Source organism: Rhinoderma darwinii, chromosome 9, assembly GCF_050947455.1.
Source record: "Rhinoderma darwinii isolate aRhiDar2 chromosome 9, aRhiDar2.hap1, whole genome shotgun sequence".
NCBI lineage: Eukaryota > Metazoa > Chordata > Amphibia > Anura > Rhinodermatidae > Rhinoderma > Rhinoderma darwinii.
Genome location: NC_134695.1, coordinates 22,274,343 through 22,300,317, shown reverse-complemented (window position 1 = coordinate 22,300,317; position 25,975 = coordinate 22,274,343). Strand labels below are relative to the sequence as shown.

General features: G+C 44.6%; 1 protein-coding gene across 7 annotated transcripts in view; it reads left to right on the top strand.

Annotated features, from left to right (window-relative positions):
• Window positions 1–25,975, top strand: part of MUS81 (MUS81 structure-specific endonuclease subunit) — a 244,377-nt gene that overhangs the window by 129,008 nt on the left and 89,394 nt on the right. For all 7 annotated transcript variants that reach the window (XM_075837352.1, XM_075837348.1, XM_075837349.1 and 4 more), the window contains one exon: window positions 17,082–17,211. In XM_075837352.1, coding sequence (XP_075693467.1) covers window positions 17,082–17,211 — 130 coding nt within the window. The remainder of the gene's footprint in view (window positions 1–17,081; window positions 17,212–25,975) is intronic.

Genomic DNA, 25,975 nt, shown 5'->3' with positions numbered 1-25,975 from the left:
TGCACTGTGTGAATAACGTCTGAAGTTTACTATAGGCTGGATCAGTGGTTCCCAGGAACCGTCCAGGGGTGCTGCGTCACTCCGCTCATCCACTACAAAAGAAAAAAATATATATATTTTTTTGCTACAAGCTCCGCCCCCGAGGCTTACTCCAACTATGCTTGCATCAGACGTGACGCACGCACGTCTGCTACAAGTACAGCCCACCACTTCCCACTAGAAGAGCCTGACGAAGGTAGAGGAGCTGTTAACGCTGGGCAGGGTAAGTATTTTTTCTATAGTTTGTTAGCAATCATGTGAGGACTGTATTCAGGGGAATTCTGGAAGTTGTAGTTCTCTACTCTTATACCTCTTCCCCGTAATGTCCTCTGATATCACATAATAGTCTGGACATGCTGGGAGTTGTAGTTCTCTCCTCTTATACCTCCTCCCTGTAATGTCCTCTGATATCCCATAATAACAGCCTGGACATGCTGGAAGTTGTAGTTTTCTCCTCTTAGGGTATGTTCACACGGCTTATTTTCAGCCATTTTTCGGGCCGTAAGCGCCCTAATACGGGTGATGAACGCATCCAAACATCTGCCCATTGATTTCAATGGGAAAAAACGACGTTCCGTTTCCTCGGGGCGTTTTTTACGTGCCCGTTTTTAAAAGCGGCACGTAAAAAAATGCCCAGTAAAAAAGAAGTGCATGTCAATTCTTGAGCCGTTTTTGGAGCAGTTTTTCATTGGGTCAATAGAAAAACAACTCCAATAACGTCCGTAAAAAAGCGCATCAAAAAACACTTGATGCATAAAAAATGGCTGAAAATCCATGTAATGTCCTCTGATATCCCATACGACGACCTGGAGATGCTGGGAGTTGTAGTTCTCTCCTATTATACCTCCTCCCTGTAATGTCCTCTGATATCCCATAATAATAGCCTGGACATGCTGGGAGTTGTAGTTCTCTCCTCCTAATACCTCCTCCCTGTAATGTCCTCTGATATCCCATACAACGGCCTGGACATGCTGGGAGTTGTAGTTCTCTCCTCTTATACCTCCTCCCTGTAATGTCCTCTGATATCCCATAATAACAGTCTGGACATGCTGGTAGTTGTAGTTCTCTCCTCCTAATACCTCCTCCCTGTAATGTCCTCTGATATCACATAATAACAGCCTGGACTTGCTGGGAGATGTAGTTCTCTCCTCTTATACCTCCTTATTTATTTCTTCCCCAGGAGTAAGCACACTTTCTGTCTGTGATGGTCACTTTACTAGAGGGGCTGATGGTCTTTTTACTAGAGGGGGGACTGAGGATGATGGTCACTTTACTGGGCGGGGGCTTATGGTTATTTTACTGTGAGTGGGGGCTGATGGTCACTTTACTGGGGGCTTATGGTCATTTTACTGTGAGTGGTGGCTGATGGTCACTTTACTGGGGGGGGCCTATGGTCACTTTACTGGGGGGGGCCTATGGTCACTTTACTGGGGGTGCCTATGGTCATTTTGCTGTGAGTGGGGGCTGATGGTCACTTTACTGGAGGGGGCTGATGGTCACTTTACTGGGGGGGGCTGAGGCTGATGGTCAGGCAGATGGTCACTTTACTGTGAGAGTAGGGGGCTGATGGTCATTTTACTGTGAGTGGGGGCTGATGGTCATTTTACTGTGAGGGGGGACTGAGGCTGATGGTCGCTTTACTGGGGGGGCTGATGGTCATTTTACTGTGAGTGGGGGGCTGATGGTAATTTTACTGTGAGTGGGGGGCTGATGGTCATTTTATTGTGAGTGGGGGGATGATGGTCATATTACTGTAAGTGGGGGGCTTAAAAAGCGTCTAAAAATCAGGAGCTGTTTTCCCTTGAAAACAGCTCTGTATTTTCAGATGTTTTTTGCTAAGCGTGTGTACATAGCCAATGAGTGTAGTGCTTGTTTTTAGCCGTTTTTTGTTGTTTTGTAAACAATTTTTGGTAGGAGTGCCCTGAGGAAATTTTTTTTTTCCCAGGGGTGCCTTGAGCCTGAACAGGTTGGGCTAGATTCACACGTTGTGGGCAAAATGCACTTTTTGGAGATTTCCATCGTGTTAACCCCTCAGTAGAAAGTCAAACGGAAACCTCAGCTTCCGTTTCCCGCACCATTGAACTTAATGGTGACAAAAACCTAACTAATGTGTTCCGTCATTTTGGATGAAAGCAAAAGCGCAGTCCGCTGAGGGGTTAACCAGACGGAAACCTCAGACGGAACCCCTAAGCAGAAACTAACGCTGATGTGAGCAAGCCCTTAGGCCTCATGCCCACTTCAGTTTTTTTTTTGTCAGGGTGCTATCCATTTTTTCAACTGATAGCACTCTGACACATTCATTTCAATGGGGCCATGCACACTTCCGTTGTTTTAACGGAACCGTGCGGCCATTCCGTTTTTTTGACGGAACAGTCTCGGCCTTTGCATTGAATTTGGTCCGTGAAACAACTGACTGCACACAGTAGCCATCCGTGTGTGGCCCGTGTTTGACGGAACCGTCATTAACGGCCGTACAATGGCCGACGGAAGTGTGCATGAGACCTTACACAGGTTTTTCTTTGTTTCTTTTTTGGTGTATGTTTACAAAATGCACCAAAAATCCAATTTATTTATAACCAGAACCTGCAATAATACACTATGACGTATCGCAATCGCACATTGCAATCATCACAGTGCTTAATATCTGTAGAGCCCAATGTGGATCATAATATCGCCACGCCTAAAATGTACATAGTGACATGAAGTAGTCAACATAGTGCACTTGTAGACAACTATTTAACAGCTGTCATATTTACAGCCACATTCACACACAGCAGCATTTTAAAATATGTATCAGGATAATGGGAAACATTACTTAGTACACTGCCTTTGTGAATGATCTCAAATACTTTTGAACCAAATCTACCTCAATTTGATCACACATGCAGATTTTTCTGTACATCAAACACAGCATGTGTGAACACAGCCTGAGCTTGCTATCTGCACTTTATGCCTGACTTAATCATTTCTATGGGGCCATACACACATCAGTGTTTTTTGTAGATTCCTTGTTCCGTTACGCAAATGATAGAACGTGTTTTATCCCTGTCTGATTTTGCGGACCCGCCCCGCCATTCAAGTATTGGTCCGCAAAAATACTTTGCTAGGAAACACCTGGTAAATCCCCTCACGTGACCTTCCTATCAGTGTTTCCGGGAAGGGGTGGGACAAGACTGTGACAATTTCCTCCTTTTGTGTTTTTTTTTTTGCGGACCGCGAAGTACAGATGACACACTTAACCCCTTAACGACCACCAATACGCCTTTTCACGGCGGCCGTTAAGGCTACTTATGCCAGAGCGCCGCCTTTTCACAGCGCTCTGACATAAGCCCGGCTAAAGAGGGTGTCGGGCGGTCTAAAGACAGACGGACACCTGCACTAACGGGTTGCATCGATCTCAACATCAATCTCACCCGTGTAACCCCTTAGATGCGGTGCTCAATAGCGATCGCCGCATCCAAGTAGTTTTGGAGGGAGGAAACTCCCTCTCTCTCTCCATCGGCACCCTGCAATTGCAATCGCAGGGTGCCAATGCCTTCTATGGCAACCGGGGGCCTAACAAAGGCCCCCCGATTCTGCTTGTAGTGGATGCCTGCTAGGCCATGCCTGAGGCATGACCTAGCCGGTGCCTGTCAGTTTTACACTGACAGGCAATAATACGCTGCAATACAATTGCAGTGTATTATAAAAGCGATCAGGAAATCGCATAGTGAAGTCCCCTAGTGGGACTAAAAAAAAAGTGATCAAAAAGTTTAATAAAGTTAATAATAAATTAAAATCCCAAACAAAAAAAATGAAAAACCCACTTTTTCCTTTATAAAATACTTTAATATGATTTTTTTTTAAAACATTACACATATTTGGTATCGCTGCATCCGTAACGACCCCACCTATAAGGCGGTTACGTTATTTAACCAAAACGATGAACGCTGTAAAAAATAAAATAATAAACCATGCCAGAATTGCTGTTTTCTGTTCGTGCTGTCTTCAAAAAAATTAGATAAAAAGTGATCAAAAAGTCGCATGCACTCCAAAATCGTACCAATAAAAACTAGAAGTCCTCCCGCAAAAAACAAGCCCTCATACAGCTGCATCGGCATAAAAATAAAGCAACTATGGCTCTTAACCCCTTAACGACCAAGGACGAAAATGAACGTCCTGGTCGGCTGCTAGTTCCCGCACCATGACGTTCATTTTCGTCCGCATTTCAAACTGTCACTCTGTGTAAACACAGAGTGACAGACGCGCGCTGACAGCTGTCCTAGACAGCTGAGACATCAGTCTTGCCGGACAGCGGACCATCGCCGCTGATTTCGGCAGTTAACCCCTTAAGTGCGGCGACGGATTGCCGTCGCCGCATTTAAGTGGTTTGAAGCACATCAGCAGCCCCCACGAAGTGATCGTGGGGGCTACCGATGCTTGTCACGGCAATCGGAGGTCAGATAATGACCTCCGGGTTGCCATGCAGGGAAGCCTCGGAGGAACAGCCTCCGGCCGTTCCTCCTCTGCTTCCTGTCAGTGTGACAGTCACGTCACAATGACAGTTAGAGTACATTACACTACGTGTGTAGTGTAATGTACTCTAGCAGCGATCAAAGCTGCAAGACTAAGTGTCCCCTAGTGGGACAAGTTAAAAAAGTAAAAAAAAGTAATAAAAATGTTTTAAAAAAAGTGTAAAAATAAAAGTTATAAGTTCTATAAACACTAAATGCTTTTTTTCCTATAATAAGACTTTTATTATAGAAAAAAAATTAACACGTTAAAAAAGTACACATATCTGGTATCACCGCGTTCGTAACGAACCCAACTATAAAACTATAATGTTATTTTTCCCGCACGATGAACACCCCAAAAAAAATCAATAAAAAACTACGACAGAATCGCAATTTTTTTGGTCACCACCGCTCCCTAAATAAAGAATAAAAAGTGATCAAAAAGTCGCATGTACCCAAAAATAGTACCAATAAAAACTTCTATCCGTCCCGCAAAAAACAAGCCCTTACACAGCTTTTTTGACTAAAAAATGTAAAAATTACGGCTCTCAGAATATGGTGACACAGAATTTTTTTTTTTTATAAATAAGTCATTTTATTGCGCAAACGCTAAAAAAAAGGACCAAACCTATATACATATGGTATCGCCGTAATCGTACCAACCCGCAGAATAAAGTAAAAATGTAATTTATAGCGTACGGTGAACGCCGCAAAAAGAAAACCTAAAAAACGGTGTCAGAATTCCTGTTTTTTGCTCAGGATTGCAAAAAAATTGAATAAAAAGTGATCAAAAAAAAAATCGCATGTACCCCAAAATGGTACCAATGAAAACTACAGATTGTCCCGCAACAAATAAGCCTTCACACCGCTCTATTGATGGAAAAATAAAAAAGTTATGGCTCTTGGAAATCGGGGAGTGAAAATCTAAAATATGAAAGTAAAAAATGGATCAGTCCTGAAAGGGTTAATTCATTTCTAATGAAAAAACGTATGACAACATGTTGGGTATTTCCGTACTCGGGAGAAATTGCTTTATAAAAAAATGGTTGTTTTTTTCCTCCTTTATCCCTTGTGAAAATGAGAAAATGCAACATTTTAGTGGAAAAAATGTTGATATTAATTTTCGCGCCCTAATTCTAATAAACTCTGCAAAAGACCCGTGGGGTCTAAATGCTCACTATACCCCTAGAAAAATTCCTTGAAGGTTTTTCCAAAATGGGGTCACTTTTGGTGGGTTTCCACTGTTTTGGTCCCTCCAGTGCATTGCAAATGCGACATGGCACCGAAAACCATTCCAGCACAATCATAAATCCAAATGGCGCTCCTTCCCTTCTGAGCCCTGCTGTGGGTCCAAACAGCAGTTTATTACCACATATGGGGTATTGTCGTAATCGGGAGACATTGCTTTACAAATGTTGGGGTGCATTTTCTTCGTTATTCCTTGTAAATAATAAAAATTTCTATGTTGTTTCAGAAAAAAAGTACATTTTAATTCTTACAGACTAATTTCAATATATTTAGCGAAAAACCTGTGTGGTCAAAATGCTAACTATACCCCTAGATGAGTACCTTAAGGCCCTGTTCACACGGAGTTTTTTGACAAGTTTTTTGGGGCAGAAACCACACCAAAAAACTCCTCAAAAACCGCCCGAAAATGCCTCCCATTGATTTCAATGGGAGGCAGACGAGTTTTTTTTCCACGAGTAAAAAAAACTCGTCGTGGTAAAAAGAAGCAACATGACCCATCTTGAGGCGGTTTCCTCCTCCAAAACCCCATTTCAATGAGTCAGAAAGAGGAAAAAAAACCCTCGACGAGTGTTTTGACGAGTTTTTGTCAAACCACTGTGCAAAAACCTACTGGAGCAGTTTTTGCAGGAGGAATTTTCCTCCTGCAAAAAACTCCGTGTGAACACAGCCTAAGGGTATGTTCACACGGCCTATTTACGGACGTAAATCGGGCGTTTTTGCCCCGAATTACGCCCGAAAATAGCGCCTCAATAGCGCTGACAAACATCTGCCCATTGAAAGCAATGGGCAGACGTTTGTCTGTTCACACGAGGCGTATATTTACGCGCCGCTGTCAAATGACGGCGCGTAAATAGACGCCCGCGTAGAAGAAGTGACCTGTCACTTCTTTGGCCGTAATTGGAGCTGCTATTCATTGACTCCAATGAATAGCAGCGCTAATTACGGCCGTAATTGACGCGGCGTTCAAGCGCCTGCACATGCCGTTACGGCTGAAATTACGGGGATGTTTTCAGGCTGAAACATCCCCGTAATTTCAGCCGTTACGGACCCCCGCCGTGTGAACATACCCTAAGGGGTCTAGTTTTCGAAATGGGGTAGTTTATGGGGAGTTTCTATCATTCTGGCAGCTCAAAGCTTCTCCAAATGTACATTGGGGCCTAAAACATTTTCAAGCAAAATAGGAGTCCTGAAAGCCTCCGGGTGCTCCCTTCCTTTTGGGTCCTGCCGTGTGTCCAGGCAGCGCATTAGGGCCACAATGTTGGTATTTTTGAAAACAGGAGAAACAGGGTGATAGATTTTGTGGTGTGTTTCTTCATTCTCATGGTCGCTTTACAAAGAAATTGGTCTTCAAACTGATACTTTTATGAAAAAAAGTGAAATTTTTTTTTTTTCACCTGCTATGTATTAAATTTAGCAAAAAACTGTGGTGTCAAAATACTTACTATACCCTTAGGTAAATACCTTAAGGGGTCTAGTTTTCTAAATGGGGTCATTTGTGGGGGTTTCCACCATTCTGACACCTATGAGCCTCTGAAAACCTGGCTTGGTGCAGGAAAACAAAATGTACTTCAAAATTTATAAAATTATTATTCAATTTGTAAGTCCTCTAAATTGCTGAAAATTTATTTTATTTTTTCAAAAGTGCTGCCAAAATGGAGTAAAGAGATAGAAATATATTTAATTAAAAAAATTGTACAGTATGTGTGTACATATGTGACATATTGCAGTTAAAAATAGGGGAAAATGGTAATTTTTACAAAATTTCTTCAATTTTTCTATTTTTTAATTAATTTCCGCAAATCGTATCAGTCTACTTTTACCACTAAAATAAAGTACAACATGTGACGAAAAAACAATGTCAGAATTACTTGGATATTCAAAACTTTCACAGAGTTATTCTCTGATAAAGTCAGACATACCAGATTTGACAAATCTGGCTTGGTCATTAAGGTACAAACATGCCCGGTCATTAAGGGGTTAAAACATGGCGACACAAAAACAAATCTTTTTGGAAAAAAAGTGTTTTTACGGTGTATGACCCACTGAATAAAGTTATTATGTTATTTATACCACACCGTAAATGGCGTAAATCTAAGACGCAAAAAAGAGTGGCACAATTTCTGGTTTTTTTTCCGTTACCCCCCAAAAATGTTAATAAAAGTTCATCAATAAATAATATGTACCCCAAAATGGTGCTCTTAAAAAATACAACTTGTCCCGCAAAAAATAAGACCTTATACAGCTATGTCGACGCAAAAATAAAAAAGTTATAGCTCTTGAAATGTGACGATGGAAAAACGTAAAAAATAGCTTGGTCATTAAGGTTTAAAATAGGCCGGCCATTAAGGGGTTAAACAATACATACATACATGTAATATACGGACATACAGAACGGTTGCGGAAGCCACTGGTAAGTATTATGGACCCAAATATGGACAGGATCCGTAGTTTGTGACCCAATCAATGGCAATGGTCGTGTGCAACAGGCCTAAGGCCCCATGTACACGACAGTAAAAATCTTCCGTAATTATGGTCCGCAATTACGAACCCATTCACTTCTATTGACCACAGACACCTTGCTGTATATTTGCGGGAAGGTGTCCGGGCCGTAGACGTGTACCGCAAATTATGGAACATGTCCCTTCTTTAGCTTTTTACGGTCCGTGCACGGGTCGCAAATGCAAGTGGCTCTCCGCGGCCGCCAGTCGTGTCCGTAATCGCGGACCGTAATTACCTACATGGTCGCGTGCATGGTGCCTAAGGGTGAGTTTCCATAAGTAATTTTGGGCGCATTTTTTTGTTGCCATTTTCGTAATGGCAGCGAAGCCACGGGTTTTTACAAAACTGACTCAAATAATAAGCATTTGAGACCATTCATAAATGCAGTGCTCCAGGAAAAGTTTCTCCTTATCCTCTGCGGCTTATTTTCAGCCGTTTTTCAGGGTGTAAACGCCTCGAAAAACAACTAAAAGAAACGGAAGCTGAACGCTTCCAAACATCTGCCCATTGATTTCAATGGCAAAAACGGCTTTTCGTTCTGACGGGGCGTTTTCTTTACGTGGCGATTTAAAAAACGTAAATAAAGCCCCCTAAAAAGAAGCGCATGTCACTTCTTGAGCCTATTTTTGAGACTCTTTTCATTGTGTCAATAGAAAAACAGCTCAGAAAACGGCTGCAAAAAACTCCTCAAAAAACCTTTGTGGTTTCAAACATGGCTGAAAGTCAGTCTGTTTTCCCTTGAAAACAGCTCTGTATTTTACAGCCGTTTTTTATTTAGCGTGTGAACATACCCTAAGGGTATGTGCACACGATGAGAGGCTTTTACGTCTGAAAAGACAGACTGTTTTGAGGAGAAAACAGCTGCCTCGTTTCAGACGTAAATGCTGCTCCTCGTATTTTGCGAGGCGTCATTGATGCCCGTAATCTTGAGCTGCTCTTCATTGACTTCAATGAAGAACGGCTCAAATTACGTTGCAAAGAAGTGTCCTGCACTTCTTTCCCGAGGCAGTAATTTTACGCGTCGTCGTTTGACAGCTGTCAAACGACGACGCGTAAATGACAGGTCGTCTGCACAGTACGTCGGCAAACCCATTCAAATGAATGGGCAGATGTTTGTCGACGTATTGTAGCCCTATTTTCAGACATAAAACGAGGCATAATATGCCTCGTTTACATCTGAAAATAGGTCGTGTGAACCCAGCCTAAGGCCCCATGCACACGACCGTAAAAATGGCCGTAATTAAGGCCCGTAATTATCGTCTCATAGACTTCTATTGGCCACGGGTACCTTACCGTTTGCGTACGGGAAGGTGCCCGGGCCGTTGAAAAATATAGAACATGTCCTATTTCAGGCCGTAATTACGGCACGGGCAGTCTCATAGAAGTCTATGGGGCTCCTGTAATTACAGGAGCATTGCTAGGCGACGTCAGGGGATTTCAATTTTTGAATAAAGAGAAGCAGAGAAAATGGCGTCTGAGCGATCATGTGACCCTTTTAAAGGGTTTGGACATGATTGACATCATTTTTTTTACAGGTCCGTAAATACGGGTGGAATACGGATGACAAAGGACCCGTATTTACAGCCAGTATTAACGGGAGGGAAAAAATACGGTCGTGTGCACGGGGCCTAAGCCTGGATGCATATTTGTTGCAGATTTTGGTGCAGATTTTTTAACCAAAGCCAGAAGTGAAACCAGGCAGAAGGAGAATTAGGCCTAATTCACATGAACATGTCCGTTTTGCACGCTTGTTAGCGTTTTTTACGCGCGTATGTCATGCGTTTTTTACGTCAGCAAAATAAACTGAAGGAGGTGGTTTTCTTTTTCTCATCATTTCTTTAGCAACTGTTGCGTGAATCATGCACAGCACACGGATGTGCGTCCGTGTGCTGTCCGTGATTTTCACGCACCCATTGACTTCAATGGGTGCGTGATGCGCAGAAAACGCACAAGTATAGGACATGCAGTGAGTTTCACACAGCGGACATGCTGCGTGAAAAACACTGAATGTCTGAATGGCCCCATTGACTTGCATAAGTCCCTGTGACGTGCATTATTTTCACGCGCGTAACTCGGACGTGAAATACGCTCGTGTGAATTAGGCCTTAGGGTATGTTCACACGGCAGCGTTCGTAACGGCTGAAATTACGGGGCTGTTTTCAGGAGAAAAAGCACCGTAATTTCAGCCGTAATGGCATGTTGAGGTGCTATTTCGCTGCGTCCATTACGGACGTAAATGGAGCTGTTTTTCCATGGAGTCAATGGAAAACGGCTCCATTTACGTCTGAAGAATTGACAGGCACTTCTTTGACGCGGGCGTCTTTTTTACACCCCGCCTTTTGACAGCGGGGCGTAAAAAAAATGACCGTGTGCACAGAACATCGTAAGACCCATTCTAATGAATGGGCAGATGTTTGCCAACGCTATCGAGGTGCATTTTAGGACGTAAATCGAGGCGTAAAACGCCCGAATTGCGTCTGTAAATAAGCCGTGTGAACATACCCTTAGGGCATGTTCACATGCTTACTAAAAAACGTTTGGAAATAGAGTTGTTTTCAAGGGAAAACAGCTCCAGATTTTCAGCATTTTTTTTAGCAACTCTCGTTTTTTGCTGTGTTTTTTACGGCCGTATTTGGAGCTGATTTTCTATAGTTAATGAAAAATGGCTCCAAAAACGGCTCAAGAAGTGACATGCACTTCTTTTTCACGGGCGTTTTTTTACGCGGCCGCTTTTATAAACGGCCACGTAAAAAACGCCCCGTCGGAACAGAACACCGCCTTTCCCATTGACATCAATGGGCAGATGTTTGGAGGCGTTAATCTTCCGAAAAACGGCCAAAAATAAGCCGTTTGAACATACCCTTAGAAGTTCTTTATATTTCCCATTAGGGTATGTTCACACGAGGTCATTACGTCCGTAATTGACGGACGTATTTCGGCTGCAAGTACCGGACCGAACACAGTGCAGGGAGCCGGGCTCCTAGCATCATACTTATGTACGACGCTAGGAGTCCCTGCCTCGCTGCCGGACAACTATCCCGTACTGTAAACATGTTTTCAGTACGGGACAGTTGTCCGGCAGGCACTCCTAGCGTCGTACATAACTATGATGCTAGGAGCCCGGCTCCCTGCACTGTGTTCGGTCCGGTACTTGCGGCCGAAATACGTCCGTCAATTACGGACGTAATAAGCTCGTGTGAACATACCCTTACTTATAATACCACTTCTGCCTCAAGAGTTTGCATCAAAATCTGCAACAAATACAATGTGTGATATTTTACAGCCGTTTTTACTTTAGTGTGTGAACATACTAAGCCTGGATTTTCACTGGATGCATATTTGGTGCAGATTTTTTAGCCAAATCCAGAAGGAGAATTAGGCCCAATGCACACGAACGTGCTTTTGCGTCCGCAATTCCCCCGAAAATCCACGGGAGAATTGTGGCCCCATTCATTTCTATGGGCCCATGCACACGACTGTGGTTTCCACGGTCCGTGCATGGCCCAGGAGCCTGGACCGCAGAAAGAACGGACATGTCTTATTACGGCCGTGTTCTGCGGTCCAGGCTCATAGAAAATAATGGTCGCCATGTGCACGGCCCGCGATTTGCGGGCGACTCGCGGGTGACACTCTGCTCCCGGATGACCTGAAAATCACGGCCGTGCGCATGGCTACGGTCGTGTGCATGAGGCCTTAGGATATGTTCACACGGCTTATTGTCGGCCATTTTTCGGGCCGTAAACGGCCGAAAAATCGGAGACAGAACGCCTCCAAACATCTGCCCATTGATTTCAATGGGAAAAACTGCATTCTGTTCCGACGGGCCGTGTATTTCCGCGGCCGTCTTGAAAAACAGCCGCGTAAAAAAACGGCTTCGAAAAAGAAGTGCATGTCACTTCTTCAGACGTTTTTGGAGCCGTTTTTCATTGACTCTATAGAAAAACAGCTCCAAAAACAGCCGTAAAATATGCCACGAAAAACGCGAGTTGCTAAAACATCGGCTGAAAATCCAGGAGCTGTTTTCCATTGAATACCGCTCCGTATTTTCAGACATTTTTGGTTAAGCGTGTGAACATACCCTTAGAAGTTCTTTATATTTCCCATTACTTATAATACCACTTCTGCCTCAACAATTTGCATCAAAATCTGCAACAAATACGATGTGTGAATCCAGCCTTAAAAAATAATAGAGAAAGGAACAACACGGACTTCAGATAGAGTTGCCTAAGGGCCTGTTCACATCAGCGTTGCCCTTCCGTTGAGGGGTTCCATCGGGTTAACCCCTCAATGGAAAGGCAAACGGATCCTAAGCTTCCGTTTCCCTCATCATTGATATCAATGGTGATGGAAACCTAGGTAATGGTTTCTGTCTGCCACCATCGTGACAGGGTTCCGTTGGTCTTGACGGAACCAATAGCGCAGTTGACTGCGCGATTGATTCCGTAAAAATGACAGGGTATGTTCACACGGCCTATTTTCGGTTATTTTTCGGCCATAAACGCCCGAAAAATCAGAAACAGAACGCATCCAAAGATCTGCCCACGGCATTCTGTTGCGACGGGCCATTTTTTTGCGTGGCCATTTGGAAAACCGCCGCATAAAAAAACTGCAGGTCACATCTTGGGACGTTTTTGGAGTCTTTTTCATAGACTCTATTGAAAACAGCACAAAAAACGGCCGTAAAAAAACGCCACGAAAAACGTGAGTGGCTTAAAACACGTCTGGAAATCAGGAGCGGTTTCCCTTGAAAACAGCTCTGTATTTTCAGATGTTTTTGAGTTTGCGTGTGAACATAGCCTTACAACGGTGACAGACGGAAACCATTAGCTAGATTTCCATCACCATTGAGTTCAATGGTGAGGGAAATGGAAGCTGAGGTTTCCGTTTTCTTTCTGGTGAGGGGTTAACCCGACGGAACCCCTCAACGGAACACAGATGGTGATGTGAACACAGCCTAAACACGCTACATATGCTGCTCTGCCTGATTTGTCAAATTAGGAGGCTGTTCAGACAATTGAGCACAGGTTACAGCAATAAGGAAATTGGTGGGAACCAATCAAAACTACTTTGAGAACCGCAAAAATATAAAATAATGCAGCCGCAGCACCAACATTGACGCCAGCATTTCCACACAGGGAATGTGTTAGTTCCAGGTCAGAGCGAAGTGCAGCTGGTTTTTCCCTATGATTTTATAGTTCCTAATGTGACTCTGATGACTGGTTCATCTCCTTTCTTTTGTGCCCACTCCTGTATTTGGCTCCTAAAAACTGAGCCAAAAAAAGTTTGTGTGTGATCCTCACATTAAGGCCTTATTCAAACGGACATGTCTGTTTTGCGCGTGCAAAAAATGCTGCGTTTTGCGCGCGCAAAAGGTCCGTGTGTCATCAGCATATGGTGCGGGGCTGCGTGATTTTCGCGCAGCCGCCATCATGATGACACTCTGGTTTTATGTTTACAAACAGAAACGCACGAGGTGCTTTTCTGTTTTCATTCATTTATTTTCCTACTGTAGCGCGAATCACACGCAGCACCCAGAAGTGCTTCCGTGTGCCGAGCGTGATTTGCACGCACCCATTGACTTAAATCGGTGCATGCTGCGCGAAACACGTGCAAATATAGGACACATCATGAGTTTCACGCAGCGGACATACATTCACTGACAGTCTGAACGGCCCCATTCATTAACATAGGTCCATGCGAAAATCACGCTCGTAGCACGGACGTATAACACGTTCGTGTGAATAAGGCCTACGGCTGAGTTCCCACGGGTCAGATTCGCTGGGTAAAACTACACAGCATATCTGACCTGGAACCAGCATATCTGACCTGAAAACTGCACCACGTTGTTCATACTTACCCCGGCCGTTGTCACGGTGACGCGTCCCTCCTTTGCCGCCCGGCCTCCCTGGATAACGCTGCAGCCAGTGATTTGGCTGTCACATGGGATGAAATGTCATCCAAGGAGGCCGGACTGGAGGAAGAAGCAGGGAGTTCTGGGTAAGTATGATATTTTTTTTCCTTCTGAATTCGACACTTGGCTATTCATTGCAGGATATGCATCCCCATTGAACTAAAGAGGGAAAACCTGCAACAAAAACGCAACATAAATTGACATGCTGCGGATTTAAATTCAATTTATTAATGTTTTCACTGCAGTTTTTTTCCACAGCATGGGCATGAGATTTTCAAAATCTTATTAATTTTGCTGCTGCTGTAAATGCTGCGGAATTTCCGTGCAGAATTCTGTTGCAAATTTCTACAGCATTACGTAGGAACCCAGCCTTCGGGCCTGTTCACATCAGCGTTGGCTTTCCGTTCAGGGGTTCCGTCTGAGGTTTCCGTCAGGTGAACCCCGCAACGGAAAGTCAAACTGAAGCCACAGCTTCCGTTTCCGTCACCATTGATATTAATGGTGACAGACACATTGCTAATGGTTTCCGTTCGTCACCATTCCGGCAGGTTTCCGTTTTTCTGACGCAATCAATAGCACAGTCTACTGCGCTATTGATTCCGTCATTAAAACGGAAACCTGCCGGAATGGTGACGGAAGCGGAAGCTGTGGTTTCAGTTTGACTTTCCGTTGCGGGGTTCATCTGACGGAAACCTCAGACGGAACCCCTGAACGGAAAGCCAACACTGATGTGAACGGGCCCTTCTGTGGTTTCTCCAAAGACTAGGGCCCTTGCCTGCGATTGAACTGTAACTTTATCGCTTCCTTATGGGGAAAAAGGTCTCCAGCGTTCTTTCAACCATTGCATAAAATCCAACAAGGTTTTAATGCCCATTTCTTGTGATTTTGGAAGCCTTAGGCTACATGCACACTTCGCGTACTGTGCTGTGGAAAATACACAGGAAATTCGCAGGTTGCGTTTTGATGTGTTTTTCGGCACGTTTTCATGCTGCGGTTTTGGTGCGATTTTCCACAGCACTAGGCAAATACAATTCGCAAGCGGAAACGCAAGATAAATTGGCATACTGTTGCTTTTAAAATCCACACCACAGGTCAATTTCTGTCCCGAAAAATACCACAGCATCCTTGCGTTAGCTTCAATGGCCACGGGCGAAAAATTCAGAGAAAACCGCATCAAAAAAGCACATGCAGGTCCAAAACTCCATATGAACAGAGCCTTAGTTCGCACAGAGATTTTTGTCGCTGATTTTGATGCAGAAACCGCGTCGGAATCAGCGGCCAAAATCGCCTCCCATTGATTTTAGCCACTCGCGGAGAAAAAAAAGCGGCATTTCCAGTCTTGCTGCGGTTTCCATCTCCGACCTTTCTTTGAAATCAATGGGAGGCAGAAAAAACCCACGGCACTCTTTTTTTATGAGCATTTTTTGCCTGTTGTCCTTGCATTAGCTTCAATGGCGGGGAAAAATACGTGAAGGCAGTTCAAAATCTGCCTGCAAAAAACGTTGTGTGAACAGGGCCTTAGACCTCATGCACCCCGCAACGTTGTTTGTTTGGAGCCTGTACTGCAGCACATGGAGTCCCTAAGCTTCCGTGTTATGGAGGCATAGGCAGTTGCTGTGCCAATATTTAGTAACTCTGTGAGGCACTGCATATTGCCCTAGAATCCCTTTTTTTTTTTAGGGGAGGATACTTCTGTAATATAATATGCGATGGATCGTGCCACCATTTTTTTTCTTAAGAATTTCGTATGAATTTGATCAAAAAGAAAGGCCGCACGGCTTGGCAGTGTCAGATGCAGGTTCCATGACTCCACTTTACATAATATGTATAGAGAAACCGCAGAACTCCAATTTAAGTTGAAAATGTAGGGATTTATTCCCCAGACATTCAAAACGTTTCGGCTTTTCTCAAGCAAACAAACATTGTGAACATCCAGTATTTAAAGGAAGTGACATCAACATGTATCAATTATCTTAATATTGATAAAATATTATATTTCCACATTCGGTAGTGGCTATGTCTGGTACTGCAGCTCAGTCCCATTCAATTGATTAGGACTGAGCTGCAGTACCCCCACAATTGTAATGACAAATTATAACGTTTTATAGCTTTTGAAATGTGTCAATTGAAAAAAATCACTCAAGCCTAAAGGCCCATAATAAACCACATCCTGAAGAGGCTTTTTTTTTTTTTTATTTTTTTTTTTAATATCTTTAAATGTCTTAAATGTCTTTCCTAAAGAATGAGAGGGCTTTCCCATTATATGTTTAAAAAAAATATGCCTACCCTCCGTCTGGACCCTGCTGACTTGAGTCCCGCTGCATGTAAACATATCGCTACTGCATTTATGTCACCTACTGACACTATGCTATAAGAAGAAAAGAAACAAAGCGCACATCGTGCATGAACCTGTAGAGATACGAGGGGAAGAGAGGTGGTCAATTGTGCTGACCTGATATTGTTATGCTCGGAGCATAACATCCAAAAGAACGTGTCCAAGTCCCACTTGTAGGGTAGTTGCAGCCCAGTTCCCGATCCGGAGATGTAGAGGCAATCTCCGCTGTATATATCCAGATTTTCCATCCCTTTTTACCCCTTTTTATCTGGACTGACACTATGCGACACGGCTGCAGTGGGGACACCCTTTCTGTTCAATGAACGGTCGTCCCGTACATGCGTGCTGTTTACAAGCCGTGGTGCTCAGGTCAGCGGGCGTCTTGTTCTTCTCCTTTAAGGCCAAACATGTTCTGGTTTTCAAGGGGTCAATCATTATCAAACTCCACTCACTTTTCTATGAAATATACAATACCAACCTAGAATGGACGCAAAAAACGACAAATCAAAACGTCTAAACCATGTAAAGAGCACTGTTATTGTGGACCCTTTCTTAGGCCATCAGCTCACTGAAGAAGTACCCTCTGCCACTTCAGAACGGGAAGGAAGCAAAAATCCTGCAAAATTTTGGAGACGCCATTTGTAAGATGTTGGATCAGCGGTTGGAAAAGCATTATGCAGAGCAAGGTGTGTTTTTTACATGGCATTTCTTTTTCTATATAGTTTTAACTGGTTGCCGACACAGGACGAGTATGCTCGTCCTGAGCGGCGAGCACTTCGCGCATTAGGACGAGCATACTCGTCCTGTGTGACAGCCGTCTGTGCCGTCTCTGTGTGTGCGATCGAGAGCGGGGCAACGGCTGTAATACACAGCCACGGCCCCGCTCTGACAGCGGAGAGGAGAGAAACATCTTCTCTCCGCTTTTAACCCTTTGAACGCCGCGATGACAGCTGATCGCGGCGTTCAAGGAGAGGGGACTGCACATTGATCGCGTCACAGAAAATAACTGTGACGCGATCAAAGCCCACAACTCGTATGGCCAGACAGCCCAGGGTCCAGTGAAGGACCCCAGGGCTGTCTGAACATATTTCCTGTTGTTAGGGCATACTGAGGTATGTCCTAACAACTGCCTGTGTACGATCAGTAACAGGCTAATGTACTGGCATATAGATCTATGCCAGTACATTGCAGTTACAAAATAAAAATCAAAATGATAAATCCCTTTATGGGATTAAAAAAAAAAGTTAAATGAATGTAAAAAAAAAATAATGGTAAATAAATAAATAAAAAGTAAATAAAATACACAGAAACACACATTTTTTATAATAAATCAACTTTTTAAAATATAAGTCCCAAAACATAAAATAATATAGACATATTTGGTATCGCCACGACCGTAACAACCTGTACAACAAATGTATAACATTATTTATGATGATCGGTGTATTGTGTAAAAAAAAAATATTAAAACTGCTGCACAACTGCTTTTTTTCTGCATTTTAATCTAATTAAAAATTTATAGAAATTAAACGATAATGTATTTGTACCAAAAAATGGTACGTACATAAAGTACAACTCGTCCCGCAAAAAACAAAGTCTCATACAACTACGTCGTACAAAAAATAAAAGCGTTATGAGCGTCGGGATGCAAAGAGGGAAATTTAAAAAAAATTGCTCTGTCCTCAAGGCTAAAATTGGCCGTGTCCTTAAGGGGTTAAAGTGCATTTGTAGTTGTAATGATCTTTCTTTTTTTTTGTTTACATGATCATATGTAAAATGTATTGCTTCTTTTCATGGCTAGTGTTAATAAATTCAACCAGGTTATCGTCTTACCAAACATAGTGGGAAGTGTAACGTTTTGTTCTAATGATATAGCTGGATTGAAATAGGGTCCCATATGGGAGCATTGCTACAATGTTCAAGCTTGGTATGAGATGCCAAATCTGTTTGCCTAGGTTAAAACAATTATAAAAATGGCCTCTTTGACTGTGAGTAAAAATTTAACATGGTTTTTCTTCTTTTTTTTTTTTGTGTGTTGTTAAACACATTCTAGCTAAGGCCCCATTCGCATCACGTTTAGGCCTTCCGTCGGAGGTGTAAGTGAAGAAGACCCCCACCATATACCTCTGAAGAAAGGCCCAAACGTATCCCACTGTATGGTATACAGTGAGTTACGTCGCCCAGGGACCAGCCCTGGGAAAACTCCTAAATTTACTGTCCATATATAGAAAGTGACATCAGGAGCAGTGCTGGAGTCTCCGGGCAGAGTTCTCTGCTCGGGGACTCCAGCGATCCTGACGTCGCTGTCCATATATGGACAATGGCGTTATATGCTTTCCCAGGGCCAAAGACCTGGGGCAGAGCATCTACTAGCGCTCTGCCCAGGAACTCCAGCACTGCTCCGGATTAGGGATGCACGGTGCATCGAAACTTCAATACTGTTTCGATACTGTGCACCCTCAAACAGTTCGATACCGTTATTTCATGTATTTTGATACTAAGCTGTGCAGCCACACAGCTTAGTATAGTAATACATGAATGTATGAGAGCGGGGCTGCGGCTGTGTGCCCCCGCTCCTGAGAAGTGCGCGCATGTTCAGCATGATGTGATGCGGCCAGCGCAGCACTAATGATTTCCGACCCTGAAGACAGAACATGGCGGGCGCACTGCAAAACACCTGCATGTTCTGTCTTCAGTGCCTGTGCCGCTGCTCATTAGTGCAGCGCCGACGGCATCACATCATGCTCACCGCGCGTGCACTTCTCAGGAGCGGGGCAATGGCTATATCACACAGCCGCAGCCCCGCGGCTGAGATCAGAGAAACCTCTCCTCCGGCGCTATTCTCCTGAATGCTGTGATCAAAGCTGACCGCAGCATTCAGGGGAAAATGAGAAGGGGGATTCGCTTTGGATCGTGTCACAGTGAATTCCTGTGATGCGATCGAGGGCCATGCCATATATGGGCAGACGGCCCAGGGTCCATTGAAGGACCCCAGGGCTGTCTGACCATATTTTCTGTTAGGGCATACTTCGTACACAGGCAGTTGTTAGGACATACCTATCAGTACATTAAAGTTTAAAAAAAAAAAAAAGTATTGTTTAAATTAAAAAAAACAACACACAGACACACACACACACACACACACACACACACACACACACACATTACAATAAAAATGAAAATAAGTCTCAATACATAAAATATACACATATTCGGTATTGTTACGACCGTAATAACACATTTATACAGTGAAGGAAATAAGTATTTGATCCCTTGCTGATTTTGTAAGTTTGCCCACTGTCAAAGACATGAACAGTCTAGAATTTTTAGGCTAGGTTAATTTTACCAGTGAGAGATAGATTATATATATATAAAAAGAGAAAATCACATAGTCAAAATTATATATATTTATTTGCATTGTGCACAGAGAAATAAGTATTTGATCCCCTACCAACCATTAAGAGTTCAGCCTCCTCCAGACCAGTTACACGCTCCAAATCAACTTGGTGCCTGCATTAAAGACAGCTGTCTTAAATGGTCACCTGTATAAAAGACTCCTGTCCACAGACTCAATTAATCAGTCTGACTCTAACCTCTACAACATGGGCAAGACCAAAGAGCTTTCTAAGGATGTCAGGGACAAGATCATAGACCTGCACAAGGCTGGAATGGGCTACAAAACCATAAGTAAGACGCTGGGTGAGAAGGAGACAACTGTTGGTGCAATAGTAAGAAAATGGAAGACATACAAAATGACTGTCAATCGACATCGATCTGGGACTCCATGCAAAATCTCACCTCGTGGGGTATACTTGATCCTGAGGAAGGTGAGAACGACACGGGGGGAACTTGTTAATGATCTCAAGGCAGCTGGGACCACAGTCACCAAAAAAACCATTGGTAACACATTACGCCGTAATGGAGTAAAATCCTGCAGTGCCCGCAAGGTCCCCCTGCTCAAGAAGGCACATGTACAGGCCCGTCTGAAGTTTGCAAATGAACATCTGGATGATTCTGAGAGTGATTGGGAGAAGGTGCTGTGGTCAGATGAGACTAAAATTGAGCTCTTTGGCATTAACTCAACTCGCCGTGTTTGGAGGAAGAGAAATGCTGCCTATGACCCAAAGAACACCGTCCCCACTGTCAAGCATGGAGGTGGAAACATTATGTTTTGGGGGTGTTTCTCTGCTAAGGGCACAGGACTACTTCACCGCATCAATGGGAGAATGGATGGAGCCATGTACCGTCGAATCCTGAGTGACAACCTCCTTCCCTCCACCAGGACATTAAAAATGGCTCGTGGCTGGGTCTTCCAGCACGACAATGACCCGAAACATACAGCCAAGGCAACAAAGGAGTGGCTCCAAAAGAAGCACATTAAGGTCATGAAGTGGCCTAGCCAGTCTCCAGACCTTAATCCCATCGAAAACTTATGGAGGGAGCTGAAGATCCGAGTTGCCAAGCGACAGTGTAAAGGATCTGCCAGGCACAACTTCTGTGTATACGCCCATGGGTAATCAGTCTGCACCTGGTTCTATGTCTCTGAGACTGACTCCATCTTCCACCACTCAGGATGGCAGGCTTAGGAGTGGGAGAGCCTATCGCAGCCTGGCCAGACGGAGCTAGCTCCCGCCCTCTGTCTATTTATACCTGCCTTTCCTGTTCCTCCTTTGCTTGTGATTCTTCTCGTGTGGTTTCCTGGCCTTGCTGCAGCTTCTAGCTATTTGACCTTGCTTCATACTGACCCCGGCTTACTGACTACTCTCCTGCTCTGCGTTTGGTACCTCGTAGATTCCTCGTTTGTCTCGGCTCGTTCACCTCTCTTGTTGCTCACGGTGTTGCCTTGGGCAACTGCCCTATTTCCCTTTTGCTTGTGTCCCCTTGTCTGTTTGTCTGTCGTGCACCTACTGAGCGTAGGGACCGTCGCCCAGCTGTACCCCGTCGCCTAGGGCGGGTCGTTGCAAGTAGGCAGGGACTGAGTGGTGGGTAGATTAGGGCTCACTGTCTGTTTCCCTACCCCCCTGTCATTACATAATCACAAGCCCATATGCCTAGGCTACCCTGGTCCCTCACACTACTATGGACCCCCTTGAGACCCTGGCTCAGCAAATGCAGGGTCTCTCCCTACAGGTCCAGGCCCTGGCTCAGAGGGTCAACCAGCCTAACGCTACCATGGTAGTGCCCCTCACCTTTTGAACCCCACCTCAAGTTGCCTGACCGGTTCTCAGGGGACCGGAGGACTTTTCTCTCCTTTCGGGAGAGTTGTAAGCTCTACTTTCGCTTAAAGCCCCACTCCTCAGGTTCTGAGAGCCAGCGGGTGGGTATAATTATGTCCCGGCTCCAGGAGGGGCCCCAAGAATGGGCCTTCTCCCTGGCTCCTGACGCCCCTGAACTTTCCTCCGTCGATCTTTTCTTTTCTGCTCTCGGACTCATTTATGACGAGACTGACAGGACTGCCTTTGCCGAGAGTCAGCTGGTGACCTTACGTCAGGGTAAGAGACCTGTGGAGGAGTATTGTTCTGACTTTAGGAAGTGGTGCGTAGCTTCTCGGTGGAATGGCCCTGCCTTAAGGTGCCAGTTTAGGTTGGGTCTGTCCAACGCCCTGAAAGACCTGCTAGTTAGCTATCCCTGTTCTGACTCCTTAGACCAGGTTATGGCTTTAGCGGTACGACTTGACCGACGTCTCAGGGAACGACAACTTGAACGTTTTTGTGTTTTCCCCTCTGACTCCCCCATGATGCCTCCTTAGGTCCCGTTGCTTCGCTCTTCCACGGAAGACTCGGAGGTACCTATGCAACTCGGGGCCTCCGTGTCCCCCCGACAACGTAGAGAGTTCCACAGGAAGAATGGTCTCTGCTTCTATTGTGGGGATGACAAACATCAAGTGAACACCTGTCCTAGGCGTAAGAATAAGCAGCCGGAAAACTTCCGCGCCTAAGTGATCATCGGGGAGGTCACTTGGGCGCACAGGTATTTCCCGTAAATATGAAACGTAATAAAATCTTGCTTCCCTTTCAGGTCTCTTTTGGTGGTAGGTCTGCTACCGGCAGTGCCTTCGTGGATTCAGGGTCTTCTGCTAATATCATGTCTGTGGAATTTGCTATGTCTCTAGCTATGCCTTTGATTGATTTGCTTAAACCTGTCCCGGTAGTGGGTATCGACTCCACTCCTCTTGCTAATGGTTATTTTACTCAGCATACCCCTGTTTTTGAACTCCTTGTTGGCTCCATGCATTTGGAGCAGTGCTCTGTACTGTTGATGCAGGGATTATCGTCCGATTTGGTTTTAGGCCTTCCCTGGTTGCAGTTGCATAATCCCACGTTTGACTGGAATACTGGGGAGCTTACCAAATGGGGTAATGAATGCTTGACGTTATGTTTTTCTGTTAATTCTATTTCTCCCCCTGAGGAGGTGAACACGCTACCTGAGTTTGTTCAGGACTTCGCTGATGTTTTTTCTAAGGAGGCCTCCGAAGTGTTACCTCCTCATAGAGAATACGATTGCGCTATCGATTTGGTACCAGGAGCTAAGCTCCCTAAGGGTAGGATATTTAATCTTTCTTGTCCCGAACGTGAAGCCATGAGAGAGTATATCCAGGAATGCCTGGCCAAGGGTTACATTCGCCCCTCTACTTCTCCGGTAGGTGCTGGCTTCTTCTTCGTAGGGAAGAAGGATGGTGGTCTTAGGCCATGCATTGACTACCGTAACTTGAATAAGGTCACTCTAAGGAACCAGTATCCCCTTCCTTTGATTCCTGATCTCTTTAATCAAGTTCAGGGGGCCCAATGGTTCTCTAAGTTTGATCTACGGGGGGCGTATAACCTTATCCGCATCAAAGAGGGGGATGAGTGGAAGACTGCGTTTGACACGCCCGAAGGTCATTTCGAATACCTCGTCATGCCCTTTTGGGTTGTGTAATGCCCCCGCGGTCTTCCAGAATTTCATAAATGAGATTTTAAGAGATTACCTGGGGGTATTTCTTGTAGTGTACCTTGATGACATACTTGTGTTTTCCAAGGACTTGAACTCCCACATTGAGCATGTCAGGAAGGTGCTCCAGGTCCTTCGGGAAAACAAACTATTTGCTAAGACTGAAAAATGTGTGTTTGGGGTGCAAGAGATACCATTTTTGGGTCAAATCCTCACTCCTCATGAATTCCGCATGGACCCCGCCAAGGTCCAGGCTGTGGCGGAATGGGTCCAACCTGCCTCCCTGAAGGCGTTAGTGTTTCTTGGGGTTCGCTAATTATTACAGGAGATTTATTGCTAACTTCTCGGTCATCGCTAAGCCTCTTACGGACCTCACTCGCAAAGGTGCTGATCTACTCCACTGGCCTCCTGAGGCTGTCAAGGCTTTTGAGGTCCTTAAGAAGTGCTTTATCTCGGCCCCGGTGCTGGTTCAGCCCAACCAAATGGAGCCATTTATCGTGGAGGTTGACGCGTCCGAGGTGGGAGTGGGGGCTGTCTTGTCCCAGGGTACCAGGTCCCTCACCCATCTCCGACCCTGTGCCTACTTCTCCAGGAAGTTTTCACCCACTGAGAGTAACTATGATATTGGCAACCGCGAACTCTTAACCATTAAATGGGCATTTGAAGAGTGGCGCCACTTCCTGGAGGGGGCTAGGCACCAGGTAACGGTCCTTACCGACCACAAGAATCTGGTTTTCCTAGAATCTGCCCGGAAGCTAAACCCGAGACAAGCTCGATGGGCGCTATTTTTTACCAGATTCAACTTTTTGGTTACCTATAGGGCTGGGTCTAAAAATATTAAGGCCGATGCACTGTCGCGTAGCTTCATGGCCAGCCCTCCTTCGGAGGAAGATCCTGCTTGTATTTTGCCTCCTGGTATAGTCGTTTCTTCTATTGATTCTGATTTAGTCTCTGAAATTTCGGCTGATCAAGGTTCAGCTCCTGGGAACCTTTCTGAGAACAAGCTGTTTGTTCCCCTGCAATTCCGGCTAAGGGTACTTAGGGAAAATCATGACTCCACACTATCTGGTCATCCAGGCATCCTGGGTACCAAACACCTCATTGCCAGAAACTATTGGTGGCCTGGGTTGCCTAAAGACGTTAAGGCCTACGTCGCCGCTTGTGAGGTTTGTGCCAGGTCCAAGACTCCCAGGTCCCGACCAGCGGGCTTACTACGTTCTTTGCCCATTCCCCAGAGACCTTAGACCCATATCTCCATGGATTTTATCACCGATTTGCCTCCATCTCAAGGCAAGTCGGTGGTGTGGGTGGTAGTAGACCGCTTCAGTAAGATGTGCCACTTTGTGCCCCTCAAGAAACTACCCAATGCTAAGACGTTAGCTACCTTGTTTGTCAAACACATCCTGCGTCTCCATGGGGTCCCTGTCAATATTGTTTCGGACAGAGGGGTACAATTTGTTTCATTGTTTTGGAGAGCCTTCTGTAAAAAGTTGGAGATTGATCTGTCCTTCTCCTCTGCCTTCCATCCTGAGACTAATGGCCAAACTGAGAGGACTAATCAGTCTCTAGAACAGACATGGGCAAACTACGGCCCGCGGGCCACATACGGCCCGTTAGGCTTTTTAATCCGGCCCGCCGAACTTGTCCAAATTATAGTAAAAACCTCCTTTTTTTTCCCCTTTCCCTGCAATGCCCACGTTTTCCCAATAGATGGCGCACTCAAAACACATTGACCGTTGTTTCACTTTAATTTCTCTTTATTTCACTTTAATTTTCACTTCGTTTCACGTCACCATTAAGCCCTTCAGCTGCAGGTAGGATATTTAATACAGCCTATGTCTGTGTGCTTGGCAACGATACACGTGTACTGTTTGCGCGTGAAGGCGAGGGTGTCCGTGGCGAGTTTGTAGAGCGCGCGGTCAGGACAATCCATCCATGATTTTGCGGAGTTTAACACAAGTAGATATTATTGAGCTTGAGTATTTCGTTGTGTAATAATATGTTTTGAATGTTGAAAGTGATTCCATTTTTCAATAAATGTTGATTTCTTTAACTTTGCACCTTCGATTGAAACTTATTAAAAACAGACGCAATCTTGATAAATCACAGTGCGTATGTTATTTTAATCTATTTACATTTCCTCCTCCCAGTATCTGCGAAATAGTATGTAAATGCCATATCTTGCATATTCCTTGAGACAAATTTATTAACTGATGAGGGCTATTTTTCACATTTGAAAGACAGTTAATAAATTGGGTTGTAGTGTTCTTACTGTGCTATGAGGTTTGCACACACTACATTTAATGCTTTAGTATATCCGGCCCAAACACTCCCTCCAAATGCTCCTGGCCCGGCCCCTCTGTCAAATTTTAGAACCCATTGTGGCCCGCGAGTCAAAAAGTTTGCCCACCCCTGCTCTAGAACAATATTTAAGGTGTTTTATCTCTGACTGTCAATATGATTGGGTCTCATTCATTCCCCTCGCCGAATTTTCCCTTAATAACCGGGTCAGTAACTCGT